Source organism: Amphiura filiformis, chromosome 7 (assembly GCF_039555335.1).
Source record: "Amphiura filiformis chromosome 7, Afil_fr2py, whole genome shotgun sequence".
NCBI lineage: Eukaryota > Metazoa > Echinodermata > Ophiuroidea > Amphilepidida > Amphiuridae > Amphiura > Amphiura filiformis.
Genome location: NC_092634.1, coordinates 4,316,277 through 4,340,953, shown reverse-complemented (window position 1 = coordinate 4,340,953; position 24,677 = coordinate 4,316,277). Strand labels below are relative to the sequence as shown.

At 38.2% G+C, this 24,677-nt stretch overlaps 2 protein-coding genes across 3 annotated transcripts in view; both read right to left on the bottom strand.

Moving 5' to 3' along the window:
- Positions 1-1,691: 1,691 nt before the first annotated feature.
- LOC140156652 (galactosylceramide sulfotransferase-like) overlaps positions 1,692-24,677 on the bottom strand; it is a 28,051-nt gene continuing 5,065 nt past the window's right edge. Inside the window, exons 1-4 of one of the 2 annotated variants that reach the window (XM_072179588.1) lie at positions 7,219-7,682; positions 5,776-5,861; positions 3,702-3,738; positions 1,692-2,871 (exon numbers count right to left, since the gene is read on the bottom strand). In XM_072179588.1, coding sequence (XP_072035689.1) covers positions 1,818-2,871; positions 3,702-3,738; positions 5,776-5,851 — 1,167 coding nt within the window. In that variant the 5' untranslated portion in view covers positions 5,852-5,861; positions 7,219-7,682 and the 3' untranslated portion in view covers positions 1,692-1,817. Of the gene's footprint in view, positions 2,872-3,701; positions 3,739-5,775; positions 5,862-7,218; positions 7,683-24,677 lie in introns of those variants that run through there. The other variant, XM_072179589.1, reaches the window with a different exon arrangement.
- LOC140156651 (galactosylceramide sulfotransferase-like) overlaps positions 14,620-24,677 on the bottom strand; it is a 38,133-nt gene continuing 28,075 nt past the window's right edge. The window contains exons 3-4 of the mRNA XM_072179587.1: positions 17,834-17,870; positions 14,620-16,277 (exon numbers count right to left, since the gene is read on the bottom strand). Of these exons, the coding sequence (XP_072035688.1) occupies positions 15,218-16,277; positions 17,834-17,870 (1,097 nt within the window). The 3' untranslated portion in view covers positions 14,620-15,217. The remainder of the gene's footprint in view (positions 16,278-17,833; positions 17,871-24,677) is intronic.

The window sequence follows — 24,677 nt, the reverse complement described above, 5'->3', positions numbered from 1 at the left end:
GGCACAACTTGACAATAAACTGAACTATTTAAACGTAAAAGACTCACTGGATACACATAAATTTGTGTTTCCTTGCTGGCGGAATAGTTGCAAAACTCTTTTTTGTCAAAAAAGTTGGACATTATGATTGGCAAAATAGCGAAAGGAAATAGACTTTTCCAACCATGTAAAACTACACTGGGTTGTTGACATGGTCGACATACATTAAGGCATATGCATGTTCCTAAAGTAGGAGGTAAGTACTATAATTAATTGTTTAAAGTACTCAACATACCAGCAAAAAGTCATAGGGTCATCAGAGTACAGGGACTTTGTGAAATACTGGGTACAAAAAAAAAGTGCGTGAGCCGATATGCAACATCAAATATAAAAGCCGATTTACATAATTTCCCATGACCTTACAGAAGTGATCATGCTCAAATATAAAACTATAGAGTTTGGTCCTTGATATGCACCATCAATTGTGTACTTGTGATCAATATTGCTAGGCAAACAATCACAGCAAACATGCCAAAATCCTCCCATTTCTCCTCCATTTACAAACAAATAAACCCATCCCTTAAGCTAAATCTTCCACAGGGGTAGTGTGGATTTTAAACGGAATAGCCAATTAAAACTACTAGGTAAGTGGCAGTAAGTGTATTATTTAAAACTTCGAATAAAGACATCTGTCAAAAAATGATTTACATTTTATTACACAATGTCATCAACAATTTACATTTATTGAAGAACAAAAATCCCTCAACTTATTTTCCATCCAAACGTTTGGAATCACTTTAAGTTATATGCTTTTAAGTTACGCTTTCAAGAAATCTTGACATTATGGATCTAAATATAAGATTGATTATGTTGGTTTTTTTAATGGACCAAAAGTAGTCACAACTTGCATTATGCAAAATATATCCCATTTGTTATAATATGTTATCTGTGTGGCTTTTAAACAATATTGAAAGCGTAGCTGCTAACATTTTGTCACATTATGTATTTTTTTAGTCTGAGATGTGAATGCTGCCTGTTATGGAGATTCAAAATGAATAGTTTCCAAAATGGGCCTAATTGTTACTTTTTTTTTCAAAATTATGGAGACATGGTTTTTTATTTTAGGTTAGGGTTATAATTAGGGTTAGCATTATGGTCATATTCGGACTATATTCGGTCATATTCGGACTATTCGGATATGATCTACGTGATCTTTAGTATATAAAATGCAATCTAAGTGCTATCTTCAGTAGATAGCATAATATGTAATTTAAGGGGCTATCATTTTCTTCGGAAGGGGGGTCCCAAATATACGGTGGAGGGTCATATAATTTTGGAAAGAAAAATAGGGGCGGTCTTTAATGACCAAAATGTAGTGAGTCACAGGATAACCACAGATAGTGTGTTTATTTTATTCAATACAATTTTAGCTTGTTTAGAGAGTAATGTGTACCGGGCGGTGAGGAGTCATAAAATATTTGTTGATGAAATGGGGAGGATCACAATTTTATTGACGCCGACTGTTTGTGAATTTGGGATCCGAAGAAAATGATAGCCCCTAACCTAAGTGCTATCTTCAGCAGATATCATTTGTGTAATAAAATGTATTTTTTATGTCGGGCAAATCTGGGAGATTACGCTGACGAAAGTGCCATCTTCAGTAGATATCATGTGTGTAATAAAATGAAATGTATTATTTTCAGTGGTAATTCATTAAGGGGGAGTTACTTTTTATGATGTGTTTATTATCAAAATTTGATGCAAATAAAAATAAACACAAGTTGCAATTGCCCTCTTATAGATCGCATTTTGACTCTCATAAGAGTGTCCGCGTTCAACTATCTTTTACACTTTTTAACAAGTTTGTCAATTCTTTCTTTCTTCAATTTGATATTTCCATCGGGCCCAACAAGTCGCACATAATTATCACAATAATGTTTATCAGCGGGGAGAATGTTTTCAATCCATTTGCCCCTATACACTCTGGTATTACTAACACACGTTTCCTGCATTGCCGCTACCCTTTTTCGTAACTCTCTGACGTCCCGCCAAAACACATCTTGATCGGTGGCTTCAATTCTTGACCATAGCGTTCTATTGTAATAATTATAAAGCTTCATATCAGCAGAGTTATATTGTTCAATTTTACTTCTAGTATACTTAGAGATTTGTTTGCTAGAGTTTATCCTAACATGTTGCGGTACGTAGACAACATCATCTAAATCCCAGCACAAAAGATTCTTTAGAAGGACCAACGATTCCAGATAATACTCCATAATAATAAAAAGGCGGATGTCCGAATCCAACTTTTTAAATACACGTGCAAAGTTACCTTTCTTAATTTCTCTGTCGCTTATGTCAAGATAGTGTAATTGATAGTTTGGACGAAAGTTATCGACATCATAATTAGTAAAATTTTTAAAAAACGCTTTAATCGGATCTTTAACACCTGCTGGAATTTCCAATTCTTTTGCAACTTTTACTTGGTAAAAAAGTGACTCAAAATGGGAGACTGGCTCCCGTAAACTGGCGATGTAAACTGCATTTGGTATAAATTTATCAACTTCCTCTTTGTTGTAGACCATGTGATTTGTCAGCATATCAAACTGTCCATAGCAACGAATCATTGAATCAAACTTGTATGTATAATTGGACAGAGGTCGACCAATGATTGCAGTTTTGTTTGGTACGGCAAACGTCAAATTATGCTTGAATCCATATCGGTCTAGAATTGATGCGGTGGTTCCACTCCCGGTTTTGTGAACTTTTAGATAAACAATCCGTTGCACGGGCTTACAATGTCTTGTCATGGAGCCTGTACTTCCCGTAGTGTTTGTGATCATGGCTGCAGGTCTTGTGGTCACAGCTTTATATGGAATTGGTGCTGAATAACTGTAGAAGAAATAACAAAATGTATGCACAAGTTAGGACATTGGCCTATTAGGCTGAGTTCACATCCTGTATACGGTATTCGCTATGCGCTATTCGATCAGGCGTGTATAGGTCAGTTTGTCAATTTAAAATTTGAACATTCGTCTAACTTTACTTCATGAGGTCACATTGTATCCAATGGCTGTCATAATGTGCAGAATTAGATAGTGCATTTATTTTAAAAACACAAGTTTACCCACATATGGTTTAGTTTTAAAATTAGGACCGTATACAGTACACGCACGATTCCCTCGATTTAAGCTATACGAGTGCCCTGCAAAACGTGCACCGTGAACTCAGCCTTATAGACTTACGGCTTAGAGGCAATATATTTCAGGCCTAAACTTATGATATATGGTGTATGATGAGCTTTCTTCAGATGTTAAAGTCTTAATTTTGTTGGAGTAAAGTGAGGGGATGAGGCTAACAGTTTACGTAAGTTCTTAGTAATTTTTGTTTGCATCCGAACAACCTATCCGACCAGTCGAAAAAGTGAAAACAAAACCTAAAAAAGTTACGTACTTTTTTATATTTTGTTACGTTGGAAAAGCTTAATTTTTTTTAAATCTGATTTTCTATCATCATGTTGTCAAATCATTTATTTTATCGCTTTCATTGAGGGGTTTTCAATCAGGACACAGTGTTTCCAACAGCTACAGGGTAGTCCGTCTAGACGGACTCTATCTACGATAGCCCGTCTAGAAAGACTACTATAGGGCGGACTACATTATGCCCTAGCGCTCTTTAGCTCCGTTACTGATCGTCAAAAATAATATACATTCAATACTCACGGGACACGGTGAAATTCATTCCTCAAGGCACAGAAATCTGAAATGTAATGTACGAAAAACAATGTAACTATGATGTTGTGGGGTTTCTTTTCACTCGGCCTAATGGTCCTTCAGAATAAACATTTGTTCCCATTATTTTATGCAGCGTAAGCATTTTATGCAGCGTAAGCCAACCCGTGTAAACATTTCCCAGAACAGTTATGGCGTGGCTACTAACTAACGGTTATACCAGATAGCCAACAGCATTATCATGCTCTTTCCACGTGACTCTTTCACAATCTCCACGTTCTCAAGTGGTCGGGTCAAAAGTCCGGTCGCATGGAAATTCAACGAGTCGATAATCTTGACCGAATGGAAAACATACGACCGAGTGGGCTCATTTCGTGATTGGTTAAGACGCTCGATCGTGCGGATTTAGCCCGGTCGACCAAGAAAAATCCCACTCGACCGGGCCCACTCGAATACTGATAGGCATGGCCAACGATACGGCCGGCCCAATGGTCCTTCAGAATAACCATTTGTTCCCATTATTTTATGCAGGATTTCAAAAGCCTTTGCTGTCAGTAAGGGGGCATTTAACGAGAGGTTTACGCAGGGCCGTCGCTAGACCATTTCCCCAGGGGGTGTCGACAAATAAATTGTGCTGGTATTATGGCTGGAATTACCTTTTGCTGGCCCCTTCGCAACTTCGCGTGGCTCTTCCGATAGAAGACACCCCTCCCCCACACTGTAATTCAACAAGTTTTTCCAAGCTGTCCCCATAATTCCTTTACCGGGGAAGAGTGCATGAAATTTCGATAATGTGCGCGCAAATGTAATTTCAATGCTAAAATGAGGACAATTGTGGGTAATCGTTCCAAAGGAAGATGCACAGGCCTACTTTTGGTTAATTTAGTCCCTGTATAGCTCATCATCATGAGTTTTATGCTTATTCAGGGCTAGTCTACTGTAGTAGACCACTTTAATTTATCATCCCCTCCCTCTGACCATGGAAAATCAATCCTGTGCTGATCCAACAGCTCGGCCATCCATGAGAAAAGTGCCTCTTTTCTCTGGGCAGGGCAGTCACTGGAGATGTATTATGTTTTATGCATGGAAAGGTATGAATTGTTTATCAAAAAAAGGGGGAATGCAGAGCAGTCTAATTCAGGGCCGGATTTACCTTTTTCAAACTCACCATGAGGAAGACATGTGCAGTGCACTCAAGTGACTAAGTTTTTGTTTAGGTACAAGAAAAATTTCAATGTCAAACTATTTTAGCCCAAAGTGAAAGTGAAAGTGAACTTTATTATATAAGAGGCCAGTGTGGGCGAAGCGCGCCAAATTTTGTAATCTTATCCTATTTTGGCCCCAAAAATGGTGTTTTCCGGCTTAAAAGGGAGATGCGCAGGGCAATTTTGGCGCCCCAAAACTTGGAGGCCCTGAGCCCGGGGTTTGTTTTGTCGATCTTGCAAAATCATTAGTTCAATGTTCACATCACCTCAACGCGCCTGACCAACATCAATGTAGGCCCATATCGGGGCCCAATAGGACCTATATTACGAACGGAATGGCCCTTTTTTAGGGATCGCCAGGGGGTGTCTCACCTCCCATGGCGACGGCCCTGGGTTTACGTTACGGCAATTTCATAATTATTCGTTGCATAAATGTGTACGATAATTTAACCTTAATGTTAATGATTGAAACAGTTAAGGGTAGACGAGGCCGAAGCAGCCAAAAAAATCGATTATCATGGTCTAAATCAATAATTATATTATTAAAAAATATTCACTTTGATGTTTTACAAAAGTTCATTCTACAAATCATATACTTTGAAAACTTGCTTGATTTATTGTTGTTAATGAGTTATGTACGTTTTACAAAAGTGACATTGTTTCAAACGTCTTTGCAACATAACTCAAGAACCACAGGACCTATAAAAGTATATCTTTGATATTTGAATTCTTCTACACACTCGCTAAGAAAAATGATCAATGCAATTAATTTGCCAAAGCTCACTATCATTCGCAAGATGCTGTGAACTACCAAATCGCAACAGTTTAAAATAGTTGCTAAAGTAATAGTTAATACTAACCTATGTAAACCAAATATGCAAAGGAGAGCCCGACTGCCAGAGAGGTTACGTAGCTTACACCTTTCCGATAATTCATCGTTAACAATCTTCAAAAGAAATATACAAAAATATAAAAATACATGTATATAGTAAATATTCATAATGAAGATGTTATCTTGATTATTTTCATGCAGACGGACCATGCATTAGCCAGCAAGGTCACGTGACACAAAACTCCCGACGCTCTGAGGGGTGCATATCAATCTTCTGTCACAGTTCCATAACAGGGATTCAAGAGTGAAGTAAAATTGACTGAAAAATGGAAACTATTGCTTTTCATTTGAAAAATAACATATTGATGTGTTGCAAAAGTTCATTCTACAAATCATATACTTTAAAAACTTGCTTGATTTATTGTTGATAATGAGTTATGTACGTTTTACAAGGTATTGGTGTTTCAGCCATCTTTACAACATAACTCAAGAACCACAGGACCTATAAAAGTATATCTGTGCTATTTGAATTCTTCTACACGCTTGCTATGAAATGATCAATGCAATTTTTGCCAAAGCTCACTACCATTCACAATATGTGATGCGATCAAGCAAAATCAGTCGGAACTCGGAAATATTGAATTTTCAGTTTCTTATAGGATAGTAAAAAGCATTTACAAAGTTACATTTTGCAGAAAACCGCATAAAAATTGAACAAACAATTCCAAAGATATGAGCAATTAAAGAGTTTTCAAAACAAGAGAAAACAGAAGGAAACATTACCTTTGTTTGGCTATAACTCAAAATCAATATTTCCGAGTTCCGACTGATTTTGCTTGATCGCATCACATAATGCTGTGAACTACCAAATCGCAACAGTTTAAAATAGATCCTAACCTTAAATGAGTGCTACGAGCTCATCACGTCTAAAATCTGTAGCTGAAATACAGCAAGATAATGTATAGTAAAAGTAAATTAACCTGTATTTTAGATAGGGTATCTCGAGCTAGGATGAGCCTTGTATAACAAAAGCCATCGAGTGATTAGCGTTTTGAGTGTATTCTAATGAAAACATACATCCAATATAGTGCCGTACTATTACGCTGACTTTCGTATTCGGCGAGGAGGACGATTTCGACCTCCTGGTTTGTTTACAAACAGAGAGGTAGACAAAAGACCGTTCCGCTTGTCCAAACACTAAAGTATCAGAAGGATGGTCCACAATAGCGCGATTCACGTAACATGAATAGGGATTAAAAAGCTGTCAAGTAGAACCATGTGCTTCTTTTGTCCTATTTGCCATCAAGATTTCATATGGAAACAGTTCAGACCCAGTACAGTATCATGTCAGAAATTAATATTTTGTTCTGGGTCTGATTATTCGGACTGCATCCAATACATTAAAAAAATAATTATTCTAAATGATTTTAGTTAATCAATGTTACTGTGTGAAAACAAAGAACAAACTTACCAATTTAAATGAATTTTTAATCTTCAGCATGAAATTGAAACAAAGATTATCGATCCAGCCTATGATTTGTGAAGATGAGGAATCGCCATGAAGAGTTCCAGAACACGATCATACCAGTAAAGTGAATATTTTGTCATAGACAGAGAGTAGGCATCCTTAAGAGGGTACCCTATTCACATGGTTTCTTTTCCAACAATTTTTGGTAGTTTGCAAGTGAAGAGTGTCCGCACTATCGACTGATTACGTAACCGTTAGCAATTGTTTATTAGCTTTTTCAATGCAATCGCCTCGATCCATAAGCAGCGAAAGTACTTGCAATAGCAATCCGGTGAGCTCAATGAACTACGCCCTGAAACCGATGGAGTTTTGGCTCATACACAGATGAACAAATACAATAGAAGAAGGTCAACACAATTGACCTGCTTTAGTGACATGTTCTATGAGCTGTACAAAAAGCTTAATATCGTAAAATAAGTATTCGTTTGTGCATATAGACTGCACATTGAAGATGCAAAATATTAGTCATTATATTATTTAAACAAGAAGTGGGTATAATAAAACGACTACATAATTCTAGTGCCATCATGGTGTCAGGTCAATGCTTCATCATATCCCGTATGTTTCTGTGCATTCGTTAATATTTGAGACCAATTTTGATACCCATTTATCTGCCACATACTGAACTGTTGCTTATTTATTTGGGTTGGCACAAGCTAATTTGCATGGCAGTCGAACTCCTCCATTTGTTCATTATTTCTGAAATCATCATTCATTCAATGTTGGCATTTAATGTTCTCATAAGTTGTGGAACTGTTATCATGCAGAATACGTCAATCTAATCTTATTAAAGGCATCGCATTGAAATACTATAACCGCAATGAACTAATAAGTCAGAATTTCAGCTTTTGCTGATGACATTATCATTTTTGTTAATTCTGTTGAAATACTCCGAAATACTCTAGTCATTCTAGATAAGTTTGCGCTTTTATCAGGTCTCTGTTTGCATTACAATCAATGTTCATGTGTTGCCATCTGGATTGGTTCTCTCAAAAACAACGATGAAGTTGGTAATGTTAATTGGAAGCTTTCTCCAGATAATACCATTAAAATCCTTGATATTACCTTTAGCCCAAACGTTCCTCTTGAAAAAATCAATTGTAACTGGGATGAAAAAAAATATAAAAAAATTGAGTTCTATCACCATGTTCATTTGTGTTTGGAATAGAGCTGAAATGGTAAAACGCAGAACAATCATTTCGGACTATGATATAGAAGGAATAAAAATTTTTCATGTAGCATCATTTTTTGAATCATTGACGTTGTCTTGTGTAAAGCTTGTTAATGATGAGGTTGCTATGTGGAAAAATATTGCCTTAAGGGTTCCGAAAGAAACGTATAAAAGGCTAAGACAGTGCATCATATGCATGTACATATGACACCATTAGACACCATCTTAACACGCCTTATGTCATCAATGTAATGCATATTATAGACATGATAGATGTAGGGCCTGATTAGTTCCTTTTACACATACTACGCATCATCAAATGCGGAAGGTTTCGGCTGAGAATGGTAAATAATTGCATTTGATTCTAATTCTATTATAATGCCTTATAGATGTGACATAAATCCCAAATTATGTATTTTGGGCTATTCCAGTTGAAATCCACACTCCCCCTGTGGAAGATTTTGGAAATATATTCAACAGGAGGCTTATGTAAATGTAACACATACTCCCCTGTAATATGGCTTTACCTATACATCTTCCACAACTGGAGTGCGTATTTCAAATGGATGTTACCTAATTGTCTATTGCGTTCAAAACTCATACTCCCTCTGTGGAAGACTTAAACTAAATCTTCCACAGGGGTAGTGTGGATTTTAAACGGAATAGCCAATTAAAACTACTAGGTAAGTGGCAGTAAGTGTATTATTAAAAACTTCGAATAAAGACATCTGTCAAAAAATCATTTACATTTTATTACACAATGTCATCAACAATTTACATTTTTGAAGAACAAAAACTCCTCAACTTATTTCCATCCAAACGTTTGGAATCACTTTAACAAGTTAGGGTCAATACGCCTATTCTCGCCGGGTCACACGCCTATTCTCGGTCAGTTAGTGTATTGAACAACCGCTGACGATCGTTGCTTTAATTTCAGCCGTGTCTTCCGAACGAATCATTTAGCCGTACCGGTGCTGCAGGTTTTGGCGACTTTTTAATACCACGGTAGCACAGTTCACCTCAAATGATAGATTTTAAGATTGTATGGTGACCTGAAATATCGGCATTTAAAAAAAATAATGACGTCATTTAAGAGGTGATATTGTAATATAATCAGTGATGCGAAATTGTACGTGCATTTTAAAGCTGTAATTTTAACAAGTTGATCCATTTGCATCGTAAATAACACAATAGCAAATGATTGGTGTTGTGTTTATGTAAATTCCCATAGAAACAGGGGTGTCCGAGAATAGGCATACGAATTCCGTTGGTATTCCTATTCTCGGTCAGTGTCCCCTAGTATGAGCTATGTTGACATCGTTGTTGCCATGTGTCTTACAAAAAGTGTTGCATTTTGCTCTGCAGGCTTAAATTAGGCCTATAGCCATTTGTCGAATACAAATGAGCGAGGAGAAATTATTTGTGACCGCCCGCCCCTCCCCTCCTCTACCCCTTACCCCATCCCATACCCTGTCGTATTTTCGAGCTTTTCGGTCGGAAAAATTGGGTCAACAATGTCACATTTCTGTCGGCAAAATGGTTCCTGCCCTGGACCGAGAAAGGCGCTATAACTGACTTGCGCAGATAACATACACTATCTCCTCGGGCCTACACGTGCTATTAGCGCAATTTTGTCATTACTTTATATTATACATGTTAGCACAAATAGCACCGCTATTTTCATGGGTGTGCTATTTGTGCAGTTGACAGTGTTATTTTTTGAGGACTTAAAAAACCCATTAGGGACATTAAAGATAGCTTTAAATGTAACTATTAGCGCAGTTATCATGGTTATGCTATTTTTGAGTTCTCCTATTACTTGGAGAGATGTTATTAGGTCGTTATTAGCGCTGTTGTGCTATTCTTATGGACCTTATAGCGTGCTATTAGAGCTATGGTGCTATTCTTAAAATGGTTAGGCCTTATAGCGTGCTTTTAGTGCTATTGTGCTCTGGAAATTGTTTTGGCCTTACGGGGCCATATAGCGCGTTATTATCGCAATAATGCTTAATGAATTCTTGTACACTTGGAGGGGTGCTATTAGCGCTATTGTGCTATTCTTTAAATGACCTAGACCTTATAGCGTGCTATTAGCGCTATTGTGCTATTCTTCAAGGGGGCACAACACTAAATCCTTCCGAATTTGGTGTAACCTTGTATAGTTCCGGTTAAAACTAGCGCCTGAGCAAAATGTGTCAGCCTCTCGTGGGTACTAAATTCAAGTGAATCGTGCTTGTTTTTATGGGAACAACAGAGTAGGACCTCAACATTAAAAATCTGTTCAAAAATGTTTCAAATCGATTGTGAATTAGTGACAGGCTGTCGGAATATTATCAAGCCCGGAACTGGTAAGGAGGCGAAATTGTCCGCTGAAATTCGTGAGGGCGCTGTTCAGGTGACCGTAGAGCAAAAATTTTGACTTTCATCGTTTGGATGCTAAATTGGTCAATTTGGCGGGCCTAAGGGTGGCGCCTGGGGCACCTTTTGCCCCCCCCCCCCTAGTTACGCCACTGATCGATCTGCAGTGGTATTGATATCAAAATGAATTAATTTTCATCAGTAAAACGTGAGTTTTGGTGATTTGTATGTCCCCTACCCCTTAATATTGTTATTATTTTATGCTGCTACACATGGAAATTAACCCTTTTTCACATTTTATGTCTATCTACCTGACAACTAATGGTTTAATTGCTTTTAAAATTATTACTAGAAAGTTAGAACAACCAATTAGCTACATATTGATACCAAAATGAATTCATTTTCATCAGCAAAACTTGAGTTTTTTCGTGATTTGTATGTCCCCTACCCCTTAATATTGTCATATTTTACGCTGTTAGATATGGAATATTAACATATTTCTCATATTTTATGTTTAACTACCTGACAACTAAAGGTTTAAATGCTTTTAAAATAATGCTAGAAAATGAGAACAATCAAATAGCTACATATTGATACCAAAATGAATTCCATTTTCATCCACAAAACTTGAGTTTTGGTGATTTGAATGTCCCCTATCCCTTAATATTGTCATATTTTACGCTGTTAGACATGGAATATTAACATTTTCGTATATTTTATGTCTATCTACCTGACAACTAATGGCTTAATTGCTTTTAAAATAATACTAGAAAGTTAGAACTATCAATTAGCTACATATTGTTACCAAAATGAATTCATTTTCATCAGTAAGACCTGTGTTTTGGTGATTTGTATGTCCCCTTACCCCTTAATATATGCTTTTAAGTTACGCTTTCAAGAAATTCTTGACATTATGGATCTAAATACAAGATTGATTATGTTGATTTTTTTAATGGACCAAAAGTGGTCACAACTTGCATGTTGCAAAATATATCCCATTTGTTATAATACTAGTATGTTATCTGTGTGGCTTTTAAACAAAATTGAAAACGTAGCTGCTAACATTTTGTCTCATTAGGCCTCGTATCCATAGGCTGTTCCCATGTGGCGTGTGCCCTTGTTCCGTGTTCACTTGTTCCCATGTGACCTGCCACACAGACAACCTATGGATACGGCCACTAAGCAAAACAAAGGTTCGTTGTCTGTGTGGCAGGTCACATGGGAACAAGTGAACACGGAACAAGGGCACACGCCACAAGGGAACAGCCTATGGATACGGGGCCTTATGTAGTCTGAGATGTGAATGTTGCCTGTCATGGAGGATCAAAATGAATAGTTTCCCAAATGTTTTGGAATGAACTCATCTACAGAAGTATTTTGGTGGTTAAATGGTCAAAATCGGTCAAAAACTTTTCGAATTATTAATTTTCAAAGTTTCCCATTCTGACCAGTCATTGGAACGAAATAAAGCGAGACAAAGTCTAAAAATAGCAATGTGAGCAAAATTGGTATAAGCATATATTTACCTTTTTATATTTCTTTATTTTTAATATATATGCAAACATGAAACAAGCATATTGTGAAAGTATCAAAGGGTTTCTTATGAAATGGCACTTTACTAGTCAATAGCATGAAGTATTTCTTCAAACCGAGGCACTGAAATCATGCGTTTAGAAAACATTTGCCAAAAATCATCCATAATGGCCGAAGTGGCACAAAATCCAGGTGAACTTTTTTTCCACAACAATATACACTACATGTACACATAAGAAAAATACTAATGTACTACAAGGGATTTTCAACATAGGAATCCAAACAATCAAGTACCAACATGCACAGCTTTGTCCTGATATCACTTCTGGGGTTTTAACAAAATGTTTAACCTCTATTGTGATTGGCAGCAGCATAAGGTATATCTTTGATAGCTGATAATGCCCAGCCATTCAGCAAGTGGCTAATAACTGACCTTGATAGGCTTGAATGAATACTGTCATCTGCTACAAAACCATCACACTCTAGGACCTGGTCACTCCATATGCTACAGGGAGCACAGTACTTTAACAATGGAGTGAAAGACTCATTATTGATTAGGCGCGTATTTTAAAAGTACAGCTCCTGTGCGTGTATAGCAGCAAGTCAGTGCAGATGGTATAAATATAAGAAAATGTTTAGGGTTGAGATCAAGGTGTCTATTTAACATGATTCGAAAGGTGTATGGAAATTCCAAAGGGAAGCTGGTGATTTAATTTTTAACTCGAGATCTACTTGTCCATTTTTTTAACCTTTTTACAGAGGGTATGATAGAGGTAATAACGACAACTCTGCCAAATTACAGCTCAATAGGTCAAGGTTTTCACCTGATCGTATTCATCTGAATATTTTGTGCCATTCTGAGCAGTGCTGCACTTGGCCACTGGCAATTAAGCCCACTGTGGCGATGGACCAATTTTGACTCACACTTACAGAAAAACCAAATAAGTTATGTTGCTGTAATTTGCAGGATAGTTACAAAACATAATTGGCATTAACATCTCCAATTTTTACAGAAAAATTATGGCTGAAAAATAAAACAATGAGCTCAATTTAGAAATGTCTGTGCAAGCAGTGCACAGTTGAGCTCCCTGCATGTCTATGAGAGTGTTCTAATCAAGTTGATGGTTCATTGGTCATCCCTACTAATAGGTTAGGGTTTTTTTCAAATTATGAAGATACGGTTTTTATTTTAGGTTAGGGTTATAATTATGGTTAGCATTATGGCCATATTTTGACTATTCGGATATGATCCACGTGATCTTTAGTAGATAGCATGTGTGTAATAAAATGCAATCCAAGTGCTATCTTCAGTAGATAGCATATAGAGTAAGCCAAAAAATTAAGGTACCAGTTATGTTCACCCCTTGTATGTCTTAAACAAAGACAGATATGTCATAATTGGAACCAGCAGCCAATACCTGCATCTTTTAGCTCGAATTTAAGACCTCATTTGTTGAAATTGTTCAAGAAATAAAGACACGCCGATCCAAAAACCCAAGGACGATGCCAATTTAAAAGTTGCAGTTTGCTCCATTGCGTGCCTCATTGATTTGCACGCGTTCACGAACAAGAGAACTAGCGCCGCACTTCCATTGATTAGCACATTTTGATTTCGCTTCTTCATTAGGTTTTAGATCACCGTTTCTTTAATTCTCAACAATTTTCAACAAATAAGGTCTTAAATCAGAGCTAAAGAGTACAGGTATTAGCTGCTTGTTTTAATTTTGACACATTTTTCTTCATTTAGGATATACAGGGGTGATCACAACTGGTACCTTAATTTTTTGGCTTACTGTATGTTATATAAGGGGCTATCATTTTCTTCGGAAGAGTGGTCCCAAATATACGGGGGATCATAATTTTGTGTAATGAAAAAATGGGGGGGGCTCATAAAATCTTTGATGACCAAAATGTAGTGAGTCACAAGCTGACCATAGATAGTGTGTTTACTTTATTCAAAAAGACTGATTTCAATCCTATTTTAGCCTGTTTGGAGGGTAAGATGTATCGGTGGTGGGGAGTCATAAAATCTTGTTGCCAAAATAGTGTGGGGTCGCAATTTTATTGACGCCTAATGTTCGTGAATTTGGGAATTCACCTAAGTGAACTCACCTAACTTTAAGTGCTATCCTCAGCAGATATCATTTGTGTAATAAAATGTAATTTGTAAGTGCTATCTTCAGTAGATATCATGTATGTAATAAAATACAATGTAAGTGCTATCTTCAGTAAATACAATGTAAGTGCTATCTTCAGTAGATAGCATATGTAATAAAATACAATCTACGCGTTATCTTCAGTAGATAGCATTTATGTAATATAATAAGTGCTATCTTCAGTAGATATTATGTGTGCAATAAAATGCAATGTAAGTGACATCTTCAGTAGATAGCATATATGAAATATAATCTAAGTAATGATCTTCAGTAGATATTATGTGTGCAATAAAATGAAATGTAAGTGTTATCTTCATAGCATGTGTAATAAAATATAATCTAATTGCTATCTTCAGAAGATGTCATGTGTAAGTTATCTTCAGTAGATAGCATGTGTAATAAAATACAATCAGTGCTATCTTTAGTAGCCAGCAGTATGTTATATTATCTTAGTGATTTTCAGTACATAGCATGTATGTAAGAAAGAATACAATGTAGGTGCTATCTTCAGTAGATATCATGTGTTTAATAAAATGAAATGTATTATTTTCAGTATATCCCAAATTTGGCATCCGATATTCCGTTCGGAACAATGGTAATTCATAAAGGGGTAGTTACTTTTTATGATGTTTTTATTATCAGAATTTGTTGCAAATAAAAAAAGAGTTGCAATTGCCTTTCTTATAGATCGCATTATGACTCTCTTAAGACTGTCCGCGTTCATCTATTTTTTACACATTTTGACAAGTTTGTCAATTCTTTCTTTCTTCAATTTGATATTTCCACCGGACCCAACATGCCGCACATAATTATCACAATAATGTTTATCAGCGAGGGCAATGTTTCCAATCCATTTGTCCCTATACACTCTGGTATTATTAACACACATTTCCTGCATTGCTGATACCCTTTGTCGTAACTCTCTAACGTCCCGCCAAAACACATCTTGATCGGTGGCTTGAATTCTTGACCATAGCGTTCTATTGTAATAATCATAAAGCTTCATATCAGCAGAGTTGTAATTTTCAATTTTACTCCTAATAGATTCAGAGATTTCTACTTGTTTGCTAGAGTTTATCCTAACATGTTGCGGTACGTAGACAACATCATCTATATCCCAGCACAAAAGATTCTTTAGAAGAACCAACGATTCCAGATAATACTCCATAATAATAAAAAGGTGGATGTCCGAATCCAACTTTTTAAATAAACGTGCAAAGTTACCTTTCTTAATTTCTCTGTCGCTTATGTCAAGATAGTGTAATTGATAGTTTGGACGAAAATTATCGACATCATAATTAATAAAGTTTTTAAAACACGCTTTAATCGGATCTTTAACACCTGCTGGAATGTGCAATTGTTTTGCAACTTTCACTTGGTAAAAAAGTGACTTAAAATGGGAGACTGGTTCACGTAAACTGGCGATGTAAACTGCATTTGGTATAAATTTATCAACATCCTTTTTGTTGTAGCCCATGTGATTTGTCAGCATATCAAACTGTCCATAGCAACGAATCATTGAATCAAACTTGTATGTATAATTGGACAGAGGTCGACCAATGATTGCAGTTTTCTTTGGTACGGCAAACGTCAAATTATGCTCAAATCCATATCGGTCTAGAATTGATGCGGTAGTTCCACTCCCGGTTTTGTGAACTTTTAAATAAACAATCCTTTGCACAGGCTTACAATGTCTTGTCATGGAGCCTGTACTTCCCGTAGTGTTTGTGATCATGGAGGTAGGTCTTGTAGTTACAGCTTTATGTGGAATTGTTGCTGAATAACTGTAGAAGAAATGACAAAATGTATGCACAAGTTAGGACATTGGCCTATTAGGCTGAGTTCACTTAGGAGTATTCTGTATACGGTATACGCTGTACGCTATTCGATCAGGTGTCAGTTTGTCAATTTTAAAACTGAACATTCGTCTAATCGCAGTCAAGTTAGCTCAATCGATAAGGCGTTCGACTATGGTGCGAGAGGTTGCGGGTTCGAACCCTGGTGGTGCCTAGTACGCTCTCGTGGAAAAATTGAGTTAGCTTGAAATTCCCTGGACAAGGAACTTACTGCTAATTGTCTTGTTGTAACCCGTACGAAACTCGGGGAGCTGATCCTGGTTGCGAAGGTTATTTGTGAAATGTCTAGGGTGTGCGCTCTTGAAGCAGCAAAGTCCCTGAATTGTTGTTAAATGGTTTATGGAATGATGTGGGGCCACAGTGGTCAGCGACAACCTGTAAAGTGTGCTGAGGCTTGTGGATCAACGTATAGGCGTTGTGCCTGTGCGTAGCGCACTATAAATCACTGCGCTTTAATCAAATGCTTGTAACTTTACTTCTTGAGGTCACATTGCATTCAACGGATGTCATAATGTGCAGAATTAGATAGTGAATCTATTAAAAATATATATTTAGGGCATACCCACATATGGTTTAGTTTTAAAATTAGGACAGTGTGGAGGCCGAGTGGATAAGGCGCCCGACTCATAATACATAGGTTGTGAGTTCGAGCCCCGCTCGTGCCAACGTGTTGTGTCCTTGGGCAAGGCACTTTATCCTCATTGCCTACTGGGGGTGGGGTTGGGTTGGATTGGATGTTTGTATAGTTGTTTGTTTCAATGTTGCAATATTGGCGCTGATTAAGCTGCTGCCTGCAAATTGCATTGTGTCTGTTTAGTTGTGTTTAATGTACAATTCTAACAATTTGACCTGCGGGTCACCATTAGAGTTTGAAATAAAACCTTCCTTCCTTTTACGCTGCACTAAAATCGAACGCGCACGATTCCCTCGATTTAAGCTATACGCGTGCCTTGCAAAACGTTCACCGTGAACTCAGCCTTATAGACTTACGGCTTAGAGGCAATATATTTCAGGCCTAAACTTATGATATATGGTGTATAGCTTTCTTCAGATGTTAAAATCTTAATTTTGTTGGAGTCAAGTGCGGGGATGAGGCTACAAATTTACGTAAGTTGTGGTTTCAAGTTGTTTGCATCCGAACAATAAACCGACCAGTTCGAAAAAGTGAAAACAAAAATTAGTCAAAAAAGTTGCCTACTTTTTTACATTTTGTTACGTTGGAAAAGCTTAATTTTAAAAAATCTGAATTTTTATCATCATTATTGTCAAATCATTTATTTTATCAACATACTGAACACTCTCGCTTTCGTTGAGGGGTTTTCAATCAGGACACGGTGTTTCCAACAGCTACAGGGTAGTCCGTCTAGACGGACCCTATCTACGATAGTCCGTCTAGAAAGACTACTATAGGGCGGACTACATAGGCCCTAGCGCTCTTTAGCTCCGTTACTGATCGTCAAAAATAATATACATTCAATACTCACGGGACACGGTGAAATTCATTCCTCAAGGCACAGAAATCTGAAATGTAATGTACGAAAAACAATGTAACTAGTATGATGTTGTGGGTAAATAAACATTTGTTCCCATTATTTTATGCAGCGTAAGCCAACCCGTGCAAACATTTCCCAGAACAGTTATGGCGTGGATACTAACGGTTATACCAGATAGCCAACAGCATTATCATGCTCTTTCCACGTGACTCTTTCACAATCTCCACGTTCTCACGGTAGGCGGGTCAAAAGTCCGGTCGCATGGAAATTCAACGAGTCGATAATCTTGACCGAATGGAAAACATACGACCGAGTGGGCTCATTTCGTGATTGGTTAAGACGCTCGATCGTGCGGATTTAGCCCGGTCGACCAAGAAAAATCCCACTCGACCGGGCCCACTCGAATACTGATAGGCATGGCCAACGATACGGCCGGCCCAATGGTCCTTCAGAATAACCATTTGTTCCCATTATTTTATGCAGCGTAAGGATTTCAAAAGCCTTTGCTGTCAGTAAGGGGGCATTTAACGAGAGGTTTACGCAGGGCCGTCGCTAGACCATTTCCCCAGGGGGTGTCGACAAATAAATTGTGCTGGTATTGTGCAGCACTACGCGAGAACCCACCGCGAACACGCGATACGCACCGCGCGCTCGCGTTATACGCACCGCGAGCACGCGTTAGCGAGCCACGCGCACGCGATAGCGCGCGGACAGAGGACAGACACGTCATAATTAGTATTAAGATATAGTCGAACGTAAGTCCAGCGCGCTAACCGATAGAGCTACTGAGTGATCTGTGAAATTGATTGATCTCAAACTGACGATTATGGAATAGTGCATAGTCCTGCATACCAGGCTCTTATGATAAACAATCTCATCACCGCTGTAAATGTCGGAGGTATCGATGGCGAAAAACCTCGATTTTTGCAAAAGTAGCTTAAATTTGGAGTGAAATTCAAATGGTAAAGGAATCGACATACTTTTGAGAAATAATGTAGGCAGTTAGAAAACAAAATTAATGTTCCACAATCCAGATATCGATAATGTAACATAACAGTGTTTTGTGGTACAAGATTCTCGAAAATTGTTCCCAAAAACGGGCTAATAAAATTTAATCGGTACTGTTTTTGGTTCTTCCCCATGGCAACATTATTTCTTTGGTCGATTTGTAGTTTTATACGGAGCGAATATTTGAAAAAAACTGCATGGAACGTGTTTTTGATCTTGTGAACATGGTGCGTAAAAATGATTTAAACCAAGGATTTTCAAACGGATTCTAAAAATTTGTATAAACACACAAAAATAATGTTAAGATACATCCATGCACCAACATTTGACTCACTACGATATTTGATTGCTGAGAAAACGCGGTTTTAGACAACAACTTTATACGTCTTTTATACGTTTTTTATACATTTCTTCGTGTAACCTTAATAGGCTTGATCCACTATACTAGTCCTTCAACTGCTTACGCACGGTCATCGGGTTGTGCTTGCAGGTGAGGACTGGCCCAGACAAACAAGTACTGGTAACGATTGCGTTCGAAAAGTGTCGAGCGCACGCCCTCATGAATAATTAATTAGTTCTTATCACGTGGTCACAGCATCTCCTTTTAAGGATGTAATACATTATTATGAATGAAATATTTGCATTGTTTACTACAATCATGACATTACATGAAATTATAAATAAAAAAATTGTACTGCCTGAATATTTATTCATTCTAATTTCACACATCATTTTCCAGCCCGTTTTCCATGCATTTTTGAGTTGTCACTCGTCTCAGTCCCCATGCTCTTTGACTTGTAAAATATGCATTTAACTTTTTGACTCGAGTTAGGGGCTGTGCAATAATTATGAGCCATGGGATGGAGGAGGGTAAAATTGGGGGGGGGGGGAGCGAGACAGTTTTGCCAAGCCAAAAGGGGGGGAGCAATTGGGATCCCCAAAATTTGGCATGTTCAAGGGGGGGCAAAGATTTTTGGCGGGTCGAGAGGGGGGGCAAGCGATTTTTGGCGAGCCATTTGGAAATTTTACCCCCGGGGGACTCATAAGTATTGCACAGCCCCTAAGGGGGGGGACGTAAAAAACTAGCCCGCGATAGGGGGTCATAAAAAATTTACTCCGGTCACCGACATATAGGCCCCTATGTGACCCCCGCTTCCGAATAAAATGACATCCCCCTTAGATTATACCGTTTGTAAGTCATGTATAAATGTGCAGTTGGGAGTGGGCCTAGGACTACGGTACGGGATTGGTAGTCAGTATAGTATTACGGTACTGTAGTCACAATGTTACGCAACTTACGTCACACAACTAACGTGACGTAACTAACGTTGCGTTGCATCGTTAATTTACGCAACGTAACTTACGTTGCTTTGTGCAACTTATGTTGGGTAATTAAGTTACGTTGCATTGCGTTGTTAAGTTACGCAACGTAACTTACGTTATGCAACGTAACTTACGTTGCGTTGTTAATTTATGCAACGTAACTTACGTTACGCAACATAAGTTACGTTGCGTAACTTACGTTGCATTGCGTTGTTAAGTTACCCAACGTAACTGACGTTGCGTCGCGCAACTTATGTTGCGTCGCGCAACTTATGTTGCGTCGCGCAACTTATGTTGCGTCGCGCAACTTATGTTGCGTCGCGCAACTTATGTTGCGTAATGTAAGTTACGTCACACAACTTACGTCACACAATGTTACGCAACTCACAGTGTTACGCAACTTACGTCACAATGTTACGCAACTTACGTCCTAATAACAGTAGGATAACAGTAGGCCCACGGCTGTAGATTACAGTGTAACACCATGCATACATAACGATACGATGTATCATGTGTGTATAATAGGCCCAGTCTTAGACTAATGTGTGTATGCGTAGACTACGGCAAGTATAATGCCTGCCCCTGACAGTACGGTATGATACATGACTCAGCATGAGGGCCCCAGCCATAGTAATGCCTAAGGGGGCGGTCACTATTTACGCCAGGGGGGGGGGATGGAGGATTTTCCAACTTTTCCCTCAAATTTTTTCATGTTCCCCCTGTTGGCTTCAGAAAAAATTCAGGTTCCCCCATCGATCAGGTAAAAAATTCAGGTTCCCCCTCCCTAACAAAAACAATACTACGGTCTTCATGTATTTTTACTTTGTACTTTTATTGTCTCTCTTTTAAAATAATGAAATTTATGAGTATTCATAATCATGGAAAGAGTTCTGTATACTGTACCCCTTGTTTTTTAATAAGTTTGTACAAGAAATGTTTTCTTTTTCTTGGTCTTTTTAAAATCACAAATGGAATATAAACAGAAAAATAAAATTAAGTTACTGGTAAAAGTATAGTACAGGTGCACAGAACTCTAGCCTGTACATGTATTAAATATCACAGTACTATATTCACAGGCAGATTCTTGTGACTGGCAACACAGGTTTAATATGTGCACCAAGCGACTCGAGGGTGCTACAAGTAGGACTCAAGGTGATTAACATTATACCTGTGTTGCCAGTTGATTTTGAAGATTCTGGCTGTGTACATACCCAGGGTGCAGCTTGTTGCTACGCTTTACTGGTTATTTCCAACACTGTTTATTGAAGAGAAAATTCTGAATACTATTATTTACAGCAGAAGAACTTGGTGAAATTAAAAAAGGGGCAGGCCAATTTTGACCTGTGTATTTTCAGTCTACTCTATTGATAAACCTTCAATGGCCCCGGCCACATTTTGTACAATTCCGAACCCACATTCCAATCGCTTAAAATCATATAATGAAACCACAACACAACTCTTCAATGAATCGTATCATGACTTTAAAAGTCCACAAGATTTTGAAAACTTTTGTATAACTGAAAGGAAGTGGAGGTTTGAGATTATGACACAGTCTGAAAATAAAGAGAAGATCGTGTATGAAGAAACCAAGGCAGAGCACGGAGGCCTAGCCACGAATGTCTGGAAATACTCACAAGATCACCTTCCCAGGTTTTCTACTGCCAATGATTTGGCCAAGTGTCAGAATACAATAACATCAATGAGCAGTCTAACAAACTAACTGAATTCGGTGATAAGGTGAATATACGCAAGTCATCCTTATATTCAAAAGATATGGCCCTGCTACCAGGGAGGAAATCCACTTTGGGGTTCATTGAAAAAATTGCACAGTTCTCGGTGAGGCAAGTTACAATGTATTGACAGGTTGGCACTAAACTTTCACAGCGGGATTGACAGTCGTGCAGTGACAAGCATACTCAGATTCAGACATGACAAACACTGGGACATCGTAATCTGCATGGGAATTTAAATTTGTAAACCAGCACCAGGGCTACGACACTCAGCTCATTTGCATGGCAAAATTACCCGTCTCCTCCGCAGCCAATTTGGTTTCGCTCCATCGAAATCAAGCTGGCCACGGAGGAGACTACCCTCCTTGTGTTTGTTCATTTGTGTATGGAGAGCCATTATTGGAGTCTATAATGACTTAGGCTACGCTCTCAGCTAGAGTCCGACGCTGCATTGTACTAGAAATACCTTTTCTGTGAAATCGCTATAGAGCCAACCGGGAACACGTATTCGTTTTGAAAATATAGCATTAAAATAAGTATCACCCTTGTGGCCCCCGTGCAGTGGAAAACCTTAATTCTTTCATTAAAAAGAAATGAAAATTAAAAACAACACGGATCTACCTGTGCACCTATAAAATGGGCACAGCAATTTGTCTCAAATATGAGTGAATTTTAAGAAATATACGGGATATGATGAACATTGACCTGACGCCATGATAGCAGGATCTATTAGTCGTTTTATATACAATGTATATACCGTATTGTCATAATACCATTATTTGTCATAATATATAATGAGTAATATTTAGCAACGTAAACGTGCAGTTCATATGCACAAACGAATACTGATCTTTATGATATTCAAGTTTTTGTACATCACATATAACATGTCACATAGGAGGTCATACGTGTTGACCTTCATCTATTGTATTTGTTCATCTGTGTATGGAGAGGATTAGCGCCATTAAAACTCCATCAGTATTAGGGCGTAGTTCAGTGAACTCACCGTATTGCTATTCCAATTATTACTTTGATAATACAGATAATATGTATTAATGGGTCGAGGCGATTGCATTGAAAAACCTAATAAATTATTCATAACAGTTACGTAATCAATCGATAGTGCGGACACTTTTCATTTGCAAACCACCAAAATTCGTGATCTTTTAGCGTTGGAAAAGAAACCACGTGAATAGAGTGCCCTCTCAAGAATATCAACTCTCTGCCAGCACCATCACGATCACTCTCAAGAATATCAACTCTCTGCCAGCACCATCACGATCACACTGCAGTGACTGCACTGACCACTGTCATGTAGTACACTAAAGGAACTTATACGATGTCCTCATTCACAAAATGATACTGCGGTCCGAATTTTGAGCCATACAAGTTTACGTGGTGAACTATAGTAAGAATTCCAATTGAATGAACGCAGCTTTTAACAGCTGCACTCGATCCAACCGCGATCGTATATTGCGTATTTCAAACTACAACGCGAACGCACGACCTTGGATACAATGCTATCCAATCACGAGTGTGTTGGCATGGTTGGATTCACTTCCGCGTTACTCACGCACAGTCGCACACGCTGGCGTACATCGCGCAGTGTACGCAAAAATTCGTCACGCTATTGAATGCTGCGTTCATTCAATTGGAATTCCCACTATAACTGTCATGACTGTTCATGCTATTCATGGTTTGATTTATAGTGGGAATTCCAATTGAATGAACGCAGCTTTCAATAGCGTGACGAATTTTTGCGTACACTGCACGATGTACGCCAGCGTGTGCGCCTGTGCGTGAGTAACGCGGAAGTGAATCCAACCATGCCAACGCACTCGTGATTGGATAGCATTGTATCTAAGGTCGTGCGTTCGCGTTGTAGTTTGAAATACGCAATATACGATCGCGGTTGGACCGAGTGCAGCTGTTAAAAGCTGCGTTCATTCAATTGGAATTCTTACTATAGCCTGCACTGACCAATGAATAACATACAATTCATACATACATGCTATGTAACGGCGCGCGTGATTGGTCGAGAGCCGGGCATAAACAGCGTTTATGCCCGGTGGCCCGGATGTGCGATCACGGGGTAGGGAAAACGAAGGAAATTTACGGTTTTTAATGATGTTACTTGGCATTTTTTGTTATTATTTTGATGAAATAAGAAGCACAAAATGTTCTGGTATGTATGAACGGGGTTCATTCATATATTTTCATGACTAAACGGTTGCTTATGCCGGCCGCAAGCGGCCCCTCGGGCATAAACAACCGTTTAGTCATGAAAATATATGAATGAACCCCTAAATCACGGTGCCAGGTGTACAATCCGTATAGTTGAATTTATCAGGCTGCTTGTTGACAGTGCACATCCAATTCATGAATTGCAAACTATAGAAAATGCCGATCGCCGTTTACATGGCACAAAAATGCCTCCTATTTTGCTCTAAAAGAACCCATGACTTCAGATAAACGGTCTAAAAGATAACTAGCAACGTCACCTTCAACTTCTCCAGCCAAAGTTTCAGCATTGACAATCAGGTTTGAAATTAAACATATTTTGTTGTTTTTTCTATTCACTTTTACACAGACAAGCTGATGGCATCTCTCTGCTCTGATTTCACAAAAAAAATCAATTTCATGAATAATTAATCACGTATCATCTCTTTCACAAGCCCTTACTGGCCATACAACAAGTATTACACAGGCGTCAACGATAATACTGCTGATGAGTTTGAGCTAGTTTCTATTGAGCTACTGCGCATGCACGCCGG